The sequence below is a fragment of the Manacus vitellinus genome, unplaced genomic scaffold, assembly GCF_001715985.3.
Source record: "Manacus vitellinus isolate BGI_N305 unplaced genomic scaffold, ASM171598v3 scaffold_17_pilon, whole genome shotgun sequence".
NCBI lineage: Eukaryota > Metazoa > Chordata > Aves > Passeriformes > Pipridae > Manacus > Manacus vitellinus.
The window spans coordinates 8972197-8993858 of NW_021939256.1; the positions used below are offsets into that span (position 1 = coordinate 8972197).

The following is a 21662-nucleotide window of genomic DNA, read 5'->3' on the forward strand; positions in this document are numbered from 1 at the left end:
TTCGAAGGCTACAAAACATTTATCTTACCATTCTTTAGGTTATTATATTATGTCTTCTAACTACTAAAAATATGTTTACTTTTTACTCCTGTCTATGAGGAAAAAAATTGATTTCTTAGCATACACTCTTCAGACCGTAGGCAAACCGTTTCAGGTATAGACTCCATATCCATCCTTAGCCCACCGCAGTCTTTGCTAACATCTGTGTGGAGATTTCCAGGCATGGATTTAAAAGGATAAGGGGCCTTGTCTCTTACTATCCTCAGGTAGCATACCCTGGGATCCTACATCATAAAAAACATTTTCTCAGATGTGAGTCCTATACTCAGCTGTGGCCTTTGTCTGGCCATGGTTTGAAGAATAATTTTGATAATTGCTTTCTGTCAGTTTCTCTTTCCAGGAGGAAGAGACACATGTTCAGAAAAGGAGGAAAAACTCATTAAAAAATGCTACCACACAGCCTGAGACAGCAAATCCTTTTTACTTTCCATAACACAAAAGCAAAAAGATGTTTCAGTGCTGTCCCTTCCGCCTTTGATACCTTTGTCCCACTGTTTCATCTTCAAAACTCCATGCCTCACTGAGATTATAATTTGGAGAGTATATTAGCTAATAAAAACAAGCCTCTGTAGATACCCAGACAGTATAATTAGGAAATACATAGCTGCCTTTAAAAAAAAAAATCCTTATTTCTTGAATGTCAAAATTCATGATGTGTGTAATCTGTCAGTTCTTAAGATACTTAGATCAAGAAAGGTATCTACAAACTATTCTTCAATTATTTTGCAATTGAATTTCTCAATGATTTACCAGTCTATCACACATAGACACTGTGAGTAAATTTGGGTCCTACTTGAATTTGTTTCTTTCTTCACGTTCTATCCTTTGCAACCTTTCTTCTCTCTCCTGACGCCGTCTTTCTCTTTCAGCTGCCAAGGACTCCTGGTGCTGCCGAAAAGATGATGTAAGGAGACCACCCAAAGCTGGCCTGCAGAAAAGGAAGATCAGATTTCTCAGTGTCACTTTTATTGATTATACTGGCAAAAAATGAGTAGCAATCATTCAGCAAGCAACATAATTCCAACCAGCAGAATGACATGGCAATATTTATGTATGGATCTTTCAAAGCACGGGCTAAGTGTCTTCTCGCTAAATTGATTATAGACACTGTGATGAGCTTAAGAAAACACTTAGAGTAGGCTTGTTAAATTGCCAAATTTCTAAGGTACAATAAACGTGTAAAAGTTCTTCAGTCTAGTTCAACTGCAATATTGTCTAAATATTTTTTTTAACTTTATAATCCTGTTAACACAAAAGCTGAATCCTGCAAAGGATTTTTGAAATTTTAAGGAAAAAACCTGCAATATTTTTAAAACACAAACATGTTATGTAATGATGTTAAAAACAGATGTGCCACAAACACCTGAGAATCCTGCATACAGAAAAAAAAAGTAAAGGAAGTAAATGTCATAACAGCCCTTCAGAATTCAAATGCCCTCCTTAGCAGGGGCATATCTTTCCTTTATACATTAACAAGTTCGGTTATGATTATTTCCTTGCTGCATGTGCTGTAAGAGCAAAACAAATCACATGTAAGGACATATCAGTAAAATACATAGGGACAGTCTTCTCAAACCTTTATTGAAAACTGTCAGAAATGATGGCCTCTACAGTAAAGACTTTTTAAATATATAAAGCTACATTTGCATTCACTTATAGTTTGCTGTTGATGCAGGGTTTTTTGTTAGTTTTACTGCAAGTACTACTTTGGCTGGGAGAGTGGGTCCTCTCACAAAACTTTCCCCCAACAGAGTAAAGATGTCTCTCTTTCTATCTTTTAGACAGGAAAAAAAAAATCTGTATTGTACAAGGTAGCTTTATACAGATACACACTGATTGAATTAGACTGATAAAATCAAAAAGACATAACTCGTGTAGAGCGGTTTCTGTGCATTGTTGTAACATGAGTTTTGCAATGAAAGGATTAATGAGAGAAATAGATACTGCTTTTTCTGAAAAGAAATTAAAAGAAACTAAACCCTGCCTAAAAGGAGGTTCCTTAACTAGTAATACAAACCTGAATAAATTTTCTTTATTTTTAAGGACTTAGACCCTTTCCCTTATTTATTTACTTGTCTCTGGCTGAACAATGTAGGCACTTAGTGTAATGGCACCAGATCACCAGCACAGATATGTGCAGGAGAAGACAAAAGAATTAATGCAAACCTATCTTCCCTGAGTGTCTATGTCTGTACAAGCAGAAATGCTTCAAAACATAGCCATTTCAGCCCCACTGGCAGCAGGGCAGTATGAATATGTCAATAATTTCAATAAATTGAATTTCAATATGTCATATCCCACCCGCATAAACATTACATAAGATGGTATAAAACTCGATATTCTGTAAGACTCCGTGCTGGCACTCCTCCAGAGCTACAGTATCAATGCTGGATCACGCTCAAAACCATAAAAATCTCTAATATGCTTCAGCACTAAGAAAAGGGGAAAAAAATCCTCATACACTGACAGTCAAGTACGTGTGGTGAATTTTCCCCTGAGCATATTTTAAATTTATTTTAACTTTTGACCTTTCAGTGCATGTTGCAAGAGAAAGCTCTCAGCAGAAACAGTAGCAGCACTGTACTAAAATTCAAAAGCTAGAGCTCCATCCCTGTCATAGTATGAAATACCATGGCTATAAGCTTGGACATAACATCAGAAATTGCTCTTGGAAGGGGAAAACTGGACAAAGCCTCCATGTGAAGACATATGGAAATAAACTAGGAGAGATGGCAAAAGAGGGTCCCTATCAAGTCTGTGCTTTTATGTGTTTTGAGTATTCGGCTTGATATCCCATCCTGTCCCACCGAGCTGCCATGAAGTCTGCAAACTCAATTTAGAGTCAAAGGAAGGTATGGCTTAAATAACCTGAAGGAAAATTATTGGGAAGGATGGGGTGATACTGAGAGACCAAAGGAGTGATTGCAGGTCTGCACAGCATCTAGCAGGTTGGAAACCTTTGGCTCTGACTAAGCTCTTTGAGGCTCCACAATAAATATACATTCTTATTCAAGGGATTACAGGGAAATCACATGGAGATGCATAGTTTAGTACTGCAGATGGGATTCTAACCTAACTTTGGTAGCAAAATTCCTCCTCATGCCAAGACACCTTGTTTGGAGGTTTGATCCATAGCATAGTTTGGCTAGCATTGCTCACTTGGCTAAAATTTGCAGCTGTATGAACAGCAGCTTTACAATCTAAATAAAAGATCCACAGCCATATGTACAGAAGAAAAGCTAATGTTTAAGAAACTGAAAATGTTAGCTTGTCACCTCTTTGAAACTAATCAAATCAACAATTAGCCGAAACTTGGTATTTCTGTATTTCCCCTTTGTTATGAGTTCATACTTCATCTGAATTACAAGCTACAGTATAGCCTGCACATGCATGCCTGACTTAATTCCTTTGTCCCAAACAAAGTCACATCGTGTACAACAGTTTAGTGCATGAGATGGTCAAAACTAACAGTCAAAGCTGCAAGAAGGTTCTGTTTATACACGTAATAACTAAACAGACAGGAACATGTTCAGCTGACTCCCTGTGTGGCACTGACTTCTTAAAACACAAATAGTCAGGTTTTGGGTCTTCCGTCTCATTTAGAAAAGGGCAGGAAAAGAAACAGTACTGATACTACTGAGTTAGTTAGTGCTTGCTTAGTGGTTAGACCTTGCAGTGGCCAGCCCACTCAACCGGACACCAAATGCTGAGACCATGTGCCTTATGAAACCTCATAAACTCACAGCCTCACTGTTGCTAACAAACATTATAACTCAGCTGCTGTTTGGGTGAATCAATACTCTTTTTAATATGAACCGCAACTGCAAATGAACAGATTTTAGCATTTTGTAAACTCCATAATTAATTTTCTACGTGTGCATAAACTAAACATGGAGAAAACAGGTGTTACTTTCGGGGTGTACAAACCCTTAAAACAGCCAGAGGAAAAGAAAGTATTTAGAGGTATTCCTCAAACAATCTAAACAATTTGAAAAGGGGTTTGTCTATGTATGGTTTGTCTACAGAATCTGATTTTTGTTTCTGTGTTCCCCTGTCAATAACACTTAAAGTAAATGTTCCCTTTCAGTGAGCTCATGCTTGAATTGCAAATGGCATCAGTACTGGCCAAACCATCTGGTAGGAAGGCTTGGGCTGAGCCTTTGGGTAAGTTTGTTGCTTTGATGATGTTTGAAGGGTGACAGTGGCTTCAGGCCTCAGGAATTTTTAAGTCTTATTGCTGTAGGCTTCATCTTAAAAATGAGTAAGCAAGAAAGAGGATAAAAAAATTCTGGCATTGAATCAAAGGTGATAAGAGATTTTAACAGAAAAGAGTATGTGAATACTCAATGAAAGCATAATAGAGTGATCACTCACAAAACAGGGTTATAGCTGATATTTGCCAGCATTTTAATGCTGGTGTCATATGTTACCAGCTGGTAATATCAACCATTTGTTCAATTCCACAAATACAATCCAGAAGGATGCTTGCTCTGACTACTATTTTTAGTCTTGTAGAAAATGCAAGGCTACTAAGAACAGATTGTTAATATAAAAAATGTTAAGAAAAGCTTTCTTATGCCTGCTGGTTAAAACCAGTAAAAGCTAAACAAGCTACATTATTACATTCTCATTCCAAAAAGAAAACACACGACAAGAATGTGTCTAGGTCTTAGGATTTGTGAATAGAGCTCCATACCAGAGCATTGGGACCTGGGGCCAGAGAGGTCATTAGTTACTTATCTTGTTGGAAGAAGAGACAGGAAAGACAAATAATAGGAAAAAAAAAAAGAAAAAGAAGGCAAAAAAATATACACAGGGCAAAGGACATGAAGCTAAAACATCTAGTGTAGGCCCAAACTCTTCTAAATAAAAATTCAGCTAGCCTGACCTACAGCATTTAACACAGCAGTGAATTAGTAATCATTATTATAAACACAAATTCAGGCAGACACAAGATATCTCACACTTTTTTGCAAGTACTTGCAGTTTCCTGACAATGCTCCATCACAGACTATATATTTTGAAGGGGAATATGTGACCTGAATTACTCTAATCTTGTTGCAAGCTGAAGAAAATATTTCTGTCTTACTCTAAGCTGCTTTGTTGCAGCAAAATTGCAGTTCTGAAGTTCAAATGTTCTTCATTCACATAAGCTCTGAAACATTCTTTTGTGGCTGCATTTCCCTCTGCTTAGTTGAATTTTTAAGATTTGCTACAGAGAAATGGGTATCTCTAGGAAGAATACAAAATAAAAATGTATATTTTTAGGAGTTAAAAAAAATTAACAGATGACTTATGAGAGGAAATCCCTTCAGGTCATAAGGCTAGTATTCAGGGTTGTCTTTAATATAACATGGTTCAGAGTCATTAATAAACTTATTAAGGAAGCACTAATCACCTAGTTTTACAAAGTGCTCCTGTTCCACCAGTCATGGATTGCTACAGAGAGAGAACAACAGCCAACAGCTCCTACTCAGGCCTTAAGTAACTCTAAACGTCTCTTGACTTTAACAAAATAAATTCACTTTCCAGCTTAGAAAGAGACAAAAGGGGAGGAAAAGCTGCCAAGAGGCATATTGCTTTTCACTGTTAAAGAAACTCTCAGTGTGTTATGTCTCCCTACATGACACGGCAAATTCAAAAGCATGTTGATATAAGATTTTGCAAACAGACTAAACATTACTTGAGGAATCTTTACAAAACTCTCAAAAATAAACAGAAAATTGAGAGATAAAACTACTGACTAATGCTTCCTTTGAGAAAGAAACTTGAGAGTGACCAAGAGAAGAACTGATTAACGTTAGACTTTCAAGTGGCGTAGGGGACTACCCAAAATAAAGCTACAGTGGGGCAGAGCTGCACAGAGCCTGCAGCCTGACCTCTACAGGTTTTACACTGTGCTTCTTTCTCCAACTTGCAGCTTCTCATCCTCATGTGAGTTACAAATTACCTGTAAATGACAGGTAGATCCCACAGGTAGATCCAGGCTAAGGTGGGTGTCCCCTCAGCATCAGCACTGCACACAATGCGCTCAGCCAGCAACACTCTGCAGTCTGAAACCGTAACCCAGTTCATGCTTCTGTATAAACATATACCCTATGATGAATCCTAAAAAGCTGCAATCAAGAATATTGCTTACACAGTAGTTTGACAAGCAGCTCGGCCAGTGTAAGCCACCACTGCCTCCCAAATTGTAAATCAAGGAATTCCTAAAGTCATTTTTCCTCTTAAAATCTCAGCAATAAAGTTGAGGCTTTTGCCCTGGGCCACTATTATCAACAATCAAGCTATCCCTTCCTCATTATGTTACTCAGAGTGAAAGATGTCCTTGACATTTACCACAAGAAAAAATGGTCATGATCTCTAGTCTGAGAGCCCAGAAGTACATATTAAGACACACAGAAAGAATAGAAAGCCAAGGAAAGAGGCAATGTTCTTGGGAGAGCAGCAGCTTTGTAAGCTGTATAGAAGATTTTGTAACATAGGGTTCTTGGTTTATCTTAGTGCTTACCAGCTGGAGTAAGGAAACTCCAGGGTGCAGATTAGTGATAAATGGCTGATGAAAAAAAAAAGAAAAGAAAAAAATAGAGAACCTTCATTCAGCAGCATCTCCCTGGGGTTATCAACTATTGAGATGTTTCATTTTAGTAGACAGTCTAATTGAAAAGCTGTTTGGCATTCTCAGGAAGGTTTTTTTTGGTGATGGTTTGTTGTTGTTGTTGTTTGTTTGTTTTGTTGTTGTTTTGCTTTAAAGAGACAGAAATTTGAAAGAAAGCACCAGATTGCCAGCAAATCACTTTTTCAGGAACCTAGAGAGGGAATAAAGCTCAAAAGAAGAGTTTTTGCAGACTTTTGCTGCACTTCATGTTTAAGCTTCGGGTATAGTGTTTACATGTCAGTGGAGAAAAAAATCACCTATAATCTAGGCATGCTAATCTCAGTGTCTGTGACCTGGTTTAGAAATAAATGTTTGAAGGTACATTTTCTTTAAAAGATATAGAAGAACATGGAGATGAATACTCAACATTTAAGGCCCTCCATCATGGGAGCCCGAGGTAAAGTATTGCTGTAGATCACAAAGCAAGTAAGATGGAAAACATATTAAAGGATATGAAATATATTTCATATTTGTTAAGCCTATTTTCTAATGCTCTGGAAAAGCTGGAGATGCTTCAAACAGGAGCAATCTCCAAACACCACAGTAGGCCTTTACCACGCTTGGAGACTTGGAAGAACTTCTGAGGGACCAGCCAGAGGTGGAGACTAAGTTCACAGTGACTGGCTAAGAGGTTCAAGAAGTGGAGCTTTGCAAACTGAACTTTCTGGCATTTGATTTAACAGACAGAGGCACGAGAATGAGGACCATGAACTCCTGCTCCTTTGGCACACAGTGCCCAGAGAAGAAGACTTTTTGAGATAGGCTAACTATACTATTGTTTGACTATCAAGTCCAGTAGGAACTGTCTCCTTGCAAATGCATCAGAAGAAACCTACCCTGGCAAACACACCAGCAAGATATTTTTCTGGTAGTGGAATGAATGAAAGCTGATGCTGAATTCAGAAGCTCTTGTAAGTTATATTCCTTCATGGTCTCCTCTAAGGATGGCATACACTTCACCACCAAAAGGACACTATGAGGGGGCGTGAAGCTTTACAAGTAATGAGTTTGCTGTTCAGCTACAGATTCCAGGCTGCAGCTTTTGGTTCGAGTGACTGCCTTAGATTAAGAGTCTGAGAAGACAGTCTTTGGCTAGACAGAAATAGCCTAGGTATGAGCATAAGGCATGGAAATACAGACTAATCTTATACCTTCTGCCCCCAGGCAAGGTGGTAACTCAGAGGGACAGAAAAAGGCTTTTCTCCCTGGTGTGCTTCAGTCATATCCTGTTCCTCCCCTTTGTTACCAAAATTTATGAGGTTATGAAATTGAGAGTGATTTTCCTTTTCTTTACTAACTGGGGAGAGTTAATTGGTGATTTAAGTCGTGAATAGTGGGAGCAGTATATTTATGGAGCAAAGCAGTCTTTGGCATTTGAAAACAGGCAGACTGGGCTATACTCCTTATTCATTAAGAGCAACTTTCACAAGCAGAGAGATACAAGAGAACCAATACACCCTTTCTTTTCTCCCAATGGAGGGCTGAACAAAAAGTGTCCTGCAGTTTGCCCTCCTTCAGCAGGATTCCCATGGCTGCAATATGCATTTCAGAACCATGGCTCTCCACAGGGGACCCAGGGCAATGAGAGAGAACAACAGGATTGCAAGAAGTTGCCAAAAGGCCGCAGCTGAATTTAGAAACAGTTAAGTAAGCCTTTTCTTCTGCTGCACAATCAGAAATATATAGATGATGTGGATTTTAAAGAACAAAATCCAGCTACTTTTGCACTGAATTATACTGCTGTTATGATTTCCTACTGATCTTAGCCAAAGAAGGTTTTAAAAGTATGAATGTCAAAATGTCAACCACACTGCTTCTTTCCACCTAAGTTGTAGCTCTTGTTTACATAAGCAAAATGCAGCCAAGGGTTTGAAAGGCCTGTCAGGGCAACATGAATCATTTTGCTGGGCACTGCTCTGGATTCTGCTTCTTCCTTCCTCCTCATTCTCGAAGGTCAGATAAACGGTACCAGGAACTTCATCTGAAGCTCTTCCCTGCATGATAAAAGACAGGAATCTTTCTGTGAAGGTTTTGGATAACTGTAGTCATAAGCTGAAAGCAGAAAACTCACCTTGGAGCTAACCATAGATATGCATCTGCTTCTTATCAAGTGCTTTTTTCTCCCCGCCCCATCTTTTAACTCTTGTTTTTGTGTTTGAATCCATATAAATTTTTACCATCAGGAGGTAGGAAATAATGTTTACATAATCTAAGACAAACACCATTCATAGAAGACTGTGAAAACTTCCACAATACTTTCCATTTACTAATTAGTGCCAAGCATTGCATCATGCACTACACAGCTTACTCTCCAATAAGCAAATTCTATCCATCGATCTCTCCATGGGCATTTCTGCAATGCAGAACATTTCATTCCAGGACAATGAAATAAAAGCAGGCTTCTGCTCTTCTTCAAAGCAGTCACTTAATTAGAGCTTGCTGAACTATAGATCTGCAATGGTATCACATGCAAAAAGAACAAGACAATGCAAAACGGCATCTGAAACTGTAAATTTAATAATCTTTCAAAAAATAACTGCATCAATTCTGCAGGCAGCATGCAGCTTTTGTGTACACATATTTTTCAGACTTCTCAGAGATTCATATACAGGAAGCATCAGGCTGTAACATCCCTCAAATGCAGAAATCCTGGTGAGTTCATGAACTACCATGAGCAGCAGGCTGCGAATTTAAACAAGAGTACAGAGATTTTTACCACATGAGGTGGAAAGTGGTAAACATAACCTGTGGGAAAGACAGAGATGCTACTCCGAGCACTGTGTACAGGAACTTAGAATATGTAAGAGAGATCTGATAGTTGAAGGCAGAGCACTTTCCAGTTTCACAATAAAGAGACGGACAAAGTATGATGGCCAGAAGATGTTGCTAGAAAAACTGTCCAGAAAATATAAAATATTTTCCTAGAAGTGATGATAAATACTGGCATGTTTTCCAGGAGAAGTCATGCTGCCACTTGAAAACACAGGAAGGTAACAGGGGTCTTTTATTTAGCTTCCGTGAGACCCATTACAGGTCACAACAGATGATTGCAGAGCTCCCCTCTGGCCTGACTCTCCATGAATCTGTGAATTTTACAGCTTCATCCTGTGGGGCCAAGGCATTTTGGCTCCAAACCAGCAACGCACTTACACACAGGCTGCAATTGAAAGCTGGCTCTCTCTGCTGGAGCAGGGCCAGCGCCATCAACCTCTTGCAGGACAGGCCCAACCATCTTTAGCCATCTCAGCGTTTGACCACTTTGGGCTTTCTTTGCTGCAACAGCAATCAGAAGCTTACAACAGCAGGGACTTGGAAATCTAAAACTTCCAAAGCAGTGGGAGACTTTTAACTCTTGCTTATCTAGCATCTATTTTGCTGAGGTAAAAAGGGGGTGAAAATGCCAGTGTAGAGTTTTTTATTATGGTTTCACTCGGCAATAATTTAACTGAGATCAGGAAAGACAAGTTGAGGCAAGGTACTCTAGGAAGATGAGCAAATGAAAAACTTGTCTTTCTCCAAAGACAAACTTAATGTAATTACTCACTTGAAAAAAAGGATTAAATCAATACCTCATGGCTAGAAATACATGTATGCTGGAAAAACCTAACTTGAACCATTCTGAATAGTAGCCTGGAAAGGATGTGAGGCATTAGGAAGGTTCAAACATCTATACACACGCGCACACACAAACACTTATACACATATAGAAAAATTCTAAAAAAAGATTAACAAAAATTAACTGGAATACAAGCAAAGGATCCTGACCTTCAGTTCAAAAAACAGGGTGGGAGATGCAATTTTTATGAATTAGAGGCCAGTTTGGAAACAAACAATCCAGATCCCATGTTTTTGGCATAGTTTTATGAAACTATTATATTAAATTATTAAAATAATTTAAAACTTATACCTTTCCTTCTTAAACTCAGCATGACATCCTTTGAAGCTGTCATTTACTTTCAGGTTGTAACAGACAGTAAATTTCTGGTGGTCCAAATCTCTTGCCAAGCATTGCTTTCATGTATCCATAACATTTTCTTATCTTTTTTCTTCTTCTAGTATCTAACATAATTCAAAAGAGTATTTTGGTTGTTCAAAATACTGCTTTTTCGTTGCTGGTTTGTTTTGTTTTTTCCCTTTTTCATGTTTTTAAAAGTGAGCTGATAACTGGTAGGTTATTATGAGTTTGCTTTACCTACAGCAAGATATGTTTTGCCCTTGATGAAATACAATGAGATATATCACGTATTTTCAAGAAAGGACAAAATTATGGCCTAGGAAATTCTGAGTTAAGCATGTTTCCAAGATTTTGTAGTTGATTTAAGATGATAGAAGTGAAAATAGATCTGAATTTATTTTTAAAAATGGAAAGAAAATATGCTTTAATTCATCTCAATACTTAGAACAGCATATGTGTGAAGCAACTCTGCTTTATGCATTTAAGTGGAAGAAGCAGAAGTAGGATGGAAATACACTCAGGCTTTAACACCAAGTCAGACAGAAAGGCTTGAGAATGAGTGGGAAATGAACACATTCAGATTTTTGTCCATTTTCTTTCCAACATTAGAAAAAATCTGGTTAGAAGATATTTCCAGTACTCACTCAGAACAGTTTACATTTATCTCCTTCATCCTGTCTACAAAGAAACTGTTGTCAAAACACTGATTAATTTACAAACCTGTCAGATTTGGTCTCTTGAGGTGGTGACAGAGTTGTCCCATAACGAGTAGTGGGGGTTGTAGGGGCACTCACACCAGTATAGGGTCGTGGAGAAGAGTAAGAGCTGCTGCCATAGCTATTGTATCTGAAGAAATGGGAAGAAAAGTAGGAGAAAGGGAGAGAAAGAAAGAATCTGTCAACAAGCAGGCATGAAACAGTAAATCTTCTTGTTTACAGGGTGTTAGTGATCCCATACCCAAGAACTTCTCAAACATTCACCTTCTGGAAATGTTGCTCTATTTCCAGCTTCCAAATACGCAACCTATCATGTACTTTTAATATCAACCATGTCATGAACATACGTGATGCAAACAGTGAACTATATGTAAGGAAAATAACGAGAGATTAGAATGGTCCTCCCAAGTGACAACTCATAGTAGGAATACCTGAATTACTGCTCAGTTACTGAAAATTATTAGCTGTTTTGGGAGCTGATATCCAGCCACTAGAAAAGGGATCAAACCAGTCCAAGTCAGCAGTATTCCGTATCCAGTGAAATTAGGGAAAAAAGCAGCATTCCCAAGACATGATCAGAACGTGGACATCATGATTTGCAAATGCTTGCATTTTAAATGGAAAGCAACCACATTCTTTTCAATTAAAGCCGGCAGCATTTTCTTTCCCTCCCCCAACGTAAGTAATAGCTTATGTGCCATTTCTTACAATGTCTGTAAAAAATCATCACCATGGTTAAAAAGACATGTCTCCGGAAGCACGGTTTCAGAAATTTCTATCAGCCCTTCCCTCTATTAAAAAAAAAAAACCCATAAACTCGCTTGACTTCAATGCGAGCTTGCTGATCAAAGAGAAATTGTTTCCAGGACTCCTGGAACAGTCGCCTCCCCAGAGTCCCTTCTATCAATGTTTTCATCCTGGCTCCTGTACTGAATAGAAAAGGCAGTTGTGTTGCTTTGCTGTGCCTTTTAACCATTGTACTTAACCAGCATGTCAAGGAGAGATTCCTGATTTGGCAGAATGTTAATATTCCTGTTCACGAATAATGCCATTTTACCACATGGAAAGCATATGACGCTCTGTAGGTCAGTACTCTGCAAGGCCAACTCATCCAAATGACAAAATTAATTTCAGGAAATGAGGAAACATAATTTTCATTATTATAATTCAAAAGATATAATATAACCTCCTTCACCATATCCTTTCTCTGTTGCTTCTTCCCTCCCACACATCAGCACACAGTAATTTCACTTGGCAATTTTATTTGAACAGGCTGGTTGGTTTCCTTCAGCTCCATTTAGCACACTCATCTAGCCATGCAAAACTTCATTCAAAGTTTCAAGCTTGATTCCTTAGGGTTCAACAGCATTGCTGCCTGCCAAGGCCCACGTTAAAATCAGAAGAGATTTCAGTTAGGTGCTTTTATAATGGAAGGGATTGTGCTTTATGGAACGTGCCCTCTTGGACAACAATTCCAGGTTTATGTTTTAGAAAACACCCCACCACGAGCACCATCTATTTTAGAGACACGATGCTGACTGCCCAGCAACAGGGGAATAATATTAGCAAAAAATTCTATCATGCATGTATCTGAGCTACACAAGGAATTTTGCAGGAAATAATTGCCATCCAGGCCTTCTTCCCCTATAAGAAAACTCACTAGAAACTGGAGACAGTGGCCCACTGGAGGAATGTGTAACTGGACAGTGTGGAGCTTCCCTGGTAGCACAGCCCTAGCTCGGGTCTTCTCTGTGATTCAGCCAAGAAAATATTCTGCCTGTACCTGTACTGAATGAGCGATGAGAAAACTCCACTGCCCTAACAAGAATGCAGAGCTCACTTGGTATTTTCCTGACACTAACAGAAACCTCCATTTACATTTTGATCAACTGAAGGGAGACCTTCTTGTCAACCATTACATATGCTTTTCTTCTCCTCTGCCCCATGAAAAAGCTGACATAGTGCAGAATCCTTTTTCAGACCAAGGAATTTCAATTAGTCCAAAGCTAACTCTCTTGAAAACAGAGGAAGCATACCTCCTATGGACTCAGACCTACATCTACTAAAAAAATAAAATTCACAGGGATTGGTCTGGACACAACATCCCATCAGACGGAGACTGAGATGCTGGAAGAGGAACATGGCAAAACCAGAACACCATAGATTCACAGAATATGCCGAGTAGGAAGGGACCCACAAGGATCATCAAGTCCAACTCCTGGCCCTGTACAGGACCACTCCCATAAGTCACACTGTGTGCCTGAGAGTATTGTTCAGGGTAAGTACGTATCCTGTACACAAAGTTTATCTTTCTAACCTTCCTGTGGTACTGGCTATTACTTCCATTTTCCCTTATCCCAGGAGCCTTCATTCTCAAGAAACCCCAGACCTTTACCTCTTTTATGGACATATTACCGCCCAAATTTTGCAAACTTTGCCTTCCCTTTCCTCCAAATAAACCCATCAGAATTCCCACACATACCGCACCCTTGATCCTGTGTAGCAATTAGAAGTGCAAAGGATGGTCAGAGGAAAAAAAAATCACTGCATAAATATTAAATATTGTAGGAAATAAAAAGGAATCTACTCTCTAAAGTATTTCAGCAGCAATGGGAGAGCAATAAATGAGTGTGAGAGGTCTAGGGGAAAATTGCATCTATGCAGAAAAATGTAAATGTAGAGGAATTCCAGTTTTCAAGTTGCAGGTAAGAAAAAATATGTGAACTAAGTCCCTTGTCAACTGCTACTTGGATTTACAGGCTTTTCAGCAATGTGAAAAAGTGACAAAACACACCCACCTATTAGAAGAGAAAGATCAAAAATTAAAAGGATCAAAGGAATCAAAATATTTGGTCACATGCAGAAATTCAGAAGGACTGCTGGAGAGAAGAAGAAATAAATATACATACAATATATGTGTACATTTTCAGCACCTAATTCAAAGAACACTGACAACTGGGAGAGACAGCAAAAAATCATAAACCTCTTTTCAAGGTGACTCTCTATCATTGTTTTTAGTGCTACTTACTGTCAATTTGTTTTACTTGAAAACAGACTGAGAAAAAGCAATTTTTTTTTTAATTTTACATGAGTGGGATGGGGAAATTAAAAGTAAAAGTTAAGAGAAATGTAAGAGGAACAACTGAACTGAGCAGATGTTGTGGGGATAAAACTGTCTATTCTGAGTGCTATATTATCTTTATAGAACTCTTATTACAAACATGAGTTGAAATTGCCCATGACATGGACATGCATTGTAATCTAACAACAAATTTTTGATTTGGCAGTTCAGCCTTTGAAGCTAGGATTTCACCCCTGAATTTCAAGTGCTGATCTGACCTCTCTTGGTTTTATAGCACAAGAGCTCCATTAATTTTCATAAAATTATGTCTTCAAATTACATTGTTGTAAATGAGAGCAAAATGGTGCTCCTTTCCGTGATCTCCCAAATCATGGGTTATTTATTTATCCACTGCTCTATAGAGGAAACCAGGATACTTATTAACCATAGACCTTGAAGAAGAGTAAGATGAAATGAAGGCAACAAAGGCAACAAGAGAATATCAATCAAATCAAAATACAGGCTTACAGGACTAAAACTAATACAGTATGTTCTGGAAATAATACAACGCATAGAGTGCACTATTACCGCTATAAAATTCTTGAAAGGTGTTATTCATTAGCTAAAAATTAATGTCAGCTGTATAGAAACTACCTGTTTTCCCTCATCATTTCTGCTTCCTTCTCTTTCACAGATGCTGGAGACTCTTCAAAGTCATACGAGAAGAGGTGAAAAGGAGTATGTGGTACATAAGGTAATTTCTCCACTGTTGGAGATGCCTTTGGAGTAATGGATGCTGAGGAATTTTGGGGAGAGCTCAGCAATGCTGTCGCAGGTGAAGATGATGATGAAAGGACAGAATTATGATGACAGACAGATGAGTCAGGCACAGAAGTGGAGCTGCTAGAAGAGCTCTTTGCTCTGGAGCAGGAAAGAGACCTCTCAGCTGGAGAAATGGTACTGGAGACAGCTGAAGAACACTGTGAAAAGTTTCCATTCACAGCCTCCCGCACATCTTGAACCTCACTGCAGGAGGAAAAAATCATGAGAAAGGGAAGAAAAGGAGAGAAACGGGGAAAAGAGAGATCAATAGATAGTAACACTAGGAGGGGGAAAAAATCAAGTAAAGGTGTGTCAGACAATCAAAAGCTTTCCAAATTTAGAAAATCATCACCTCTTTTTAAATAAAGTAAGATAACTCACATCTTTGTATCCCAGTGGGATTCTTCTCGGGGTTGGAAATACTGGGGAAAGGAAGCAACTCAGTTTAAAGGAAAGGACAGTATTTAACCTACAGGCTTCAGAACTAATTTTCATGAATCTTTTCACAAGTATTTTCTGAACAATTTTCATTAATTTCAAGTTAGGCATCATCAGAGCCAGTACAAGCAGACTCAACACACTGGATAACATGGTCCACAGAGTACAGATGCTTCAAGATGCATGACTGTTTCTTGAAGTATCTTCAGATATCTGAGTATCATCCTCCCTGGGGATATGATATTTTTACTAGAAACGTTCATCCGCCAAAGATGAAAATAAAAAGGTACTCAAATCACCACTGTTCTGTCAAAATTCAAGTTTAGAATGATCTTGAAAGCAACACCTTACCAGACCATTTGTCTAGGTATGAAGGCACTAATTTCTGATTTCTCTGAGTGTCGGTATCCCATGCTGGTATTAGATAGAGACTTGCAGAGTTGCATCAAGGGAAACAGAAAACACATCTGCTTTGCTCTACTGAAGACAGATGTTGGTGAGTGACAGAAGGCACACGGCAGGTGAAAAGCCATGGGATCTGCACTCCAGGATATCTGTTTTCACCAGTAACTCCAGCAAAAACACTGTGCATGTGCTTTGCGCTGAATCACTTGGCAAGTGGCTGATTTCACTCTACTGAGACCACCTCTGTGCTCCACTGACAGGCATGGCCCTTAATTGAGGAGTGTGGGTTTGGCACAGCATATGCAACAAAAACACAAAACATATATGTTGGGATATTATGAAGTGAATCACCAGATATATACCAGCTAATTGTTCTCACAACGGAAGCACAGTGGGCAATCTGGAAACCTTAATCTGTTGCACCTGCTGTGCAAGACAGGAGACACTGAAACCAGGCTAGTCCTACCTGTCCTTACAGCACCTGACAAGAATGGCCAAGGTACAGATCATTTTTGTAATGCTACAGTGACAGTGAAAGGAAGTACTCAGAAAAGTCATGGGAATATCATCCAGTTATCTCAAAGTGATTATTATTTTAAAAGACCAATGACCTGAAAATACATTATGATCTCTACGTTTTTTAATAGTACTTTAGTATATGCATGCAATTTACTTACAACTTGTGCCTTTACTTTGACTTTTAAGAATCAGATTTGAGGAAATTATCACTTAATTTTGAAATTTCAGGCAGCCATTGGCAAGATTTGCAAACTGGAAGATATTAATAACAACAGTACAGTATTTTCTTTGGAATTCACACATTAAACAGTTTCCTTTCTTCCTTCCGTGCTGTACAGTGTCTGCATAAATGTGGTTTATTTAAAAAAAATATCCAATCTCATTTGCTGAGTTGCAAAGCCAAATAATTTAACCTAAATCAAATGTCTGTCTGGAACAAAGAATGTATTTTCTTGCTTCCAGATTATTAGAATCAAGTTGCTAAATGCCAAATACATATATATCTCACATCTAAGTGGAAACTTTTACATGAGAATACTGATAGGTGATTTGTTTATATCTATATTTACAGAGATGGGCAAGTGTTTATGAAATTATATATATATATACACATATATATCAGTTTAGCCTCATAGTAGTTCTTTGCTATTAAAACATGAACAAAATAGATAGAAATCATAGGCAGCACTCAAAAATGCATATGCTACTGTATAGCAACAGATATTTCTAACGAGGTGGCATTATAAAGACAGGGATGAAAACCTAAGAAACCAAGCAACATCTTCAGCAAAGCATTGCAAAGTTTCACCCTTGCCTTAACTAAAAAGATAAACCTAAGCCATGCTTAGAAGCTATGCTTTCCAGTAAACCCTTTAAGATTTGTGAGCATTACATAAAGGAAGTGAGTGCAGACAGTGTATTGAACCTATATAACTAAACACGTTTCTGTTAACACTGCCATGCCCACAGCCCTCCCCAAAGGTTTTAAATGCAGAAACATTTCTTTGGGCAGTGGCTTTAACAGGTGATCTAGGAATGTGAATGAAAAACTAGATGCTGCTGCACACTGTGCTGGTGAGTTCATGCCAGAGCCTGAAGAAAAGGTGGAGGGACAAAGCTGAATCCTGGTACCTGGCTTTGACCTGCCTATTGGCCTCTTCCTCCCCCTCATCCTCAGTGTTGGGCTCTGTGACTGGCTGTTCTTCTTCCTCCTCTTCATACTCGTCCTCTCTGAGGTCAGACCAAGGAAAGAGGCATGCAGTGGGATGGAAAGACAGAAGGCGGAAGAGAAAACAACATGAGTCCCCAGAAAAAGAAATGTAAGGAAATATTAGAAATGGAAGGAAAACACTGAGGAGGAGGGAGTTTTGGCTCCTCTATGTTAAACAGAAAGCCACCTAAAACTTACTGCTAAGTATGCGCTGGCGCAAGGGTAGCTACCAATATAAAAATGTTATCCTCTCCCCTATCTATATTTTTAATATTAATTTTTGATATTCAAAGATGTCATTATTTTTTCTTGAGCTTGGTCTTCTATTTGCTGCTGCCCTACCTGCAGAGGCATTAATGGAAAACATTCATGATAATACCAATGTTCAACACATTAGTCATTAAGTTGTGCCTTTCTGGCTTAAAGGACAGTACACACTGTGTTGGCATGGGACAGCTGGCATTTGACATCACACTTTCTAAATTAACACAAATAAAACATTCCTGTTAAGCAACCAATAGCTCAACTGGAAAACAGGGTGAACCACTGAGTTAGAAATAACAGAGAGACTAAATCAGTTCAGGACTATTTGCAAACAGCAATATTTAAGTTATCGGATGCCAGTACATGAATTATTTCAGTAGAGTTATTAGCATGGTAAAAGCAGGCTTCGGTTCGGTAGTAATTCTGGCAAAAGAGAATTGTAAGTCATGCATAAAGGCTCCATAACCTACAAACCACATAAGGAAAAAAAGAAAACTATATTACACATGACAAAAAAGGCTACATTGTCTTGCCTCCTCTCCCTCTCATCTATGCTTTTTCCTCCCCAAACCAACAGACTCACAGAAGATTTAGAAAATATTCTCTCTTTGGGCTTCTTTTGCATTTGCAAGTTCTCCATTTGATTTAATGCTGTATACCATTAGGTTATGCTCCGTGCAAAAACAAAAGCATACAAACAGTCATGAAGTTTGTAAGACACTCATATTCCTTGCATTTTCCTGAAAGGTAGTTTTCTTTCCTCTAATTCTGAAGGGATGCTCAGTGGATTTTTTCCCATTTAGAATTAATTGCCATGTTATAAGAATAATGAATATTTACAATGTGAGATCATGAACTCACTGAGTGCAATGCAAAGGGTCAATGCAAAATTTGTTGCATTTATATGGAGTTAGTTACAGACTAATCAGGAAAATGGCAGCACCTGGAATTTTTCCAATATTCTGGCAAGCATCTACAAGGTAGACACTTCCAACCATTCCTAAGGTCACCTTACTTACAGAGACACTTCTCAACTTCCACATATATACTGGTACACAGAAAAAAAAGAAAAGAAAGAGTTGACCAGGGAGCATTCATATAATCCCTTCTCCTTACTAGCAAGTAGCTCAAGATTAGCTCTGCTATTATCTCCTGTGAAGGGAAACATCTGCACCTGTTAGTCCTACAGCAATCACACTTGGGAAATAACTCCTGAAGCTCTGTGGGATCACGGTTCTCTGATAAGACCACAATGCATCCTATAATGTTGACAGCACAGCTATTGTTTATACGAACAAGCGTGGCCCCATTAGTATTGTGTTTTAAGCTCCCACCAGGATTCCAGATCAATGATGTCAAAATTTCTCCCCCACTCAATTGCCTCAAAATGCCCAAAATCATAAATGAAATAATCATCTGATAGAGTGAATCTCATAAATCATAAATTTGAAAAGGTTCTTTGAGAATTTATTCCTTCACATGAGGGCACGGTAGTAAGGATGGGAGCTTACACAGCACAGACTGAACTGGGAATCACTGAGTTATAATTGAACTGAACAGAGAAAGGAGCTGAAAAGAAATTTTAAAGATTCCAGCGAGATCATTCTTCTGTCAGGCCAATAACTCTTTCCTTAAGTCTCCTTATCTTCTAGATCAAAAGCTTAGAAGAAACTTTGATTGGAAAGCTCTTTGCTAATATTAACTGTAGAAGGATGGCAACTACATGGCAATTGCTTGGAAAAGCTGGAGGGAGGAGCTGGCTCTGAGTGAGCTGGTTGCAGAGACGACTGGTGTGCACAGAGGCAAGCATGCTTTTCAACCTGGGGGAGCCGGTTTGGTCAAAGGAAAACTTGCACAATGGAAATAAGTGTGTGCTTATGAGAGGCACTCAACACTTGGAAAGTCCTCTTTTCACAACTTAACCCACAGTTTCAGACTCCTCGACTATGCCCAGAAATGGATCAGAGGAGAGGGGTAAGTTCCCAGGTAGGAAAGATGTGTGGTCTTCTTTTAACCAAAGTAATAGTAGCAGTCGTTTCCCAGTCTTGTTAGAGAACACATATTCTGCCCATGAAAACAGGTAGTACCTGCTAGCTAAATCTTTCCTAAAAGGCAGAAAAGGAAAAATTCCACGTGAATATTTATTAAAACAGGAAAACACCCACTACAGACAGATGACATTCGGATGCTCAAACAGAACAGCAGACACATTTGTGAATTCATATGGACTGTTCAGGGTTATGTGTTCATTTTTGTGTGCAATGGAGAAAGGATGATGTAGAAAAGCTCACTGTCCCTCCCACGTACACATGCAAATTTTGTGTCAATGCAATAGTAGAATTAAATTAGGAAAATTAGGAAAAAGGATTCATCAGGAGGTTTCTAATTAAACAAGGCTGCAGAAGCCAGTGTGTTTTTCAGTAGTGCAGAGGAAACTATCCTGTTTAACAAAAGGCAAGTATTTATCCTGCAGCAGGGAGGAAGGGCTTCAGCTAATGCTGAAAGATTGGATATATTCAGCTAACCTTAAGGCTATTCCTGGGTTACTTCAGTTACGATGATAAAAGTATTAGATTAGAAGTATTTATACAAAAGCTTTATGGCACTGAAAACAAATTTCAAAACAATCACTGTGTTTATTTTCATCTCTAAAATGGATTACTGCTACAGGCTAACACCCCCACTAAACAAATAAACAAAACCCCAAGCCCCCACAAATCTTTATAAAATACATCATTGGTCATGGCAACTCACAAACATCTTCTAGGGCACAGGTTTTGCTCAGTTGTTTCAACTAAAGTTTGATATGAAAGCATTTATAGCCCCTTAAAGTAATGTGCATGTTAAAAAAGCCCATGAAAGTGCAATTTATGGATTGAGAACCACTAGGGCAGCAAAACAAAATCTAGACAAAGGACTGAGAACTAAAGGATTAACTTTTCTCCTTTTTAAAATAAATTTAAAAAAAAAGAAATAAAAAGAGTGCCAATTAAACTTATCCTGTTGATATTAAATAGCTACTCAAAGCTGAAGAGAGAAAAACATTGACAAACACAGATTGATAAAAGGAAATGATAATAAAGGGAGCTAAATTTGTCCATAAGTTTAGCTGAAGGGAGGGGCAAAGTCCATAAAATGCCCGTCATCGTACCTCATGCACATCTAACCTAGTCACAGTGAGATGATTTTAAAAGTAAGGCACCGCTCTGAAGACCATGACTCTTACTCCACAAGAACTCAAGGCACTAAAAAGTGCTCTCCATCTCACAGGACCCTAGAGCTGAACAATTAGTGTGTACAAAGTTGTATGTAGCCTCTGTCCTCTCCAGGCTCTCCCCAATCTCTTTCCTCTGCAAAGTTTTGACAAAGGCAGCTTGAAGGAATTTAGGATTTCTTTGTTCCAGCTTGTAACCCAGAAACACAAGTTTCTCACTGCCCCTTTCCAAAAAAATCCCAAAGGCAGAGGTAATAGAAAAATCAAAGGCTGTGAAGGAATAAAAAAAATGAAAAACCAAAACAATCAAAGAAAAAAAAAACCACAAAGCAAAACAAAA

The 21662-nt window shown here is 38.5% G+C and overlaps 1 protein-coding gene across 1 annotated transcript in view; it reads right to left on the reverse strand.

Moving 5' to 3' along the window:
* FHOD3 (formin homology 2 domain containing 3) overlaps nucleotides 1–21662 on the reverse strand; it is a 347160-nt gene that overhangs the window by 83851 nt on the left and 241647 nt on the right. Inside the window, exons 13-16 of the mRNA XM_029958902.1 lie at nucleotides 17766–17864; nucleotides 15105–15476; nucleotides 11394–11519; nucleotides 854–988 (exon numbers count right to left, since the gene is read on the reverse strand). Coding sequence (XP_029814762.1) covers nucleotides 854–988; nucleotides 11394–11519; nucleotides 15105–15476; nucleotides 17766–17864 — 732 coding nt within the window. The remainder of the gene's footprint in view (nucleotides 1–853; nucleotides 989–11393; nucleotides 11520–15104; nucleotides 15477–17765; nucleotides 17865–21662) is intronic.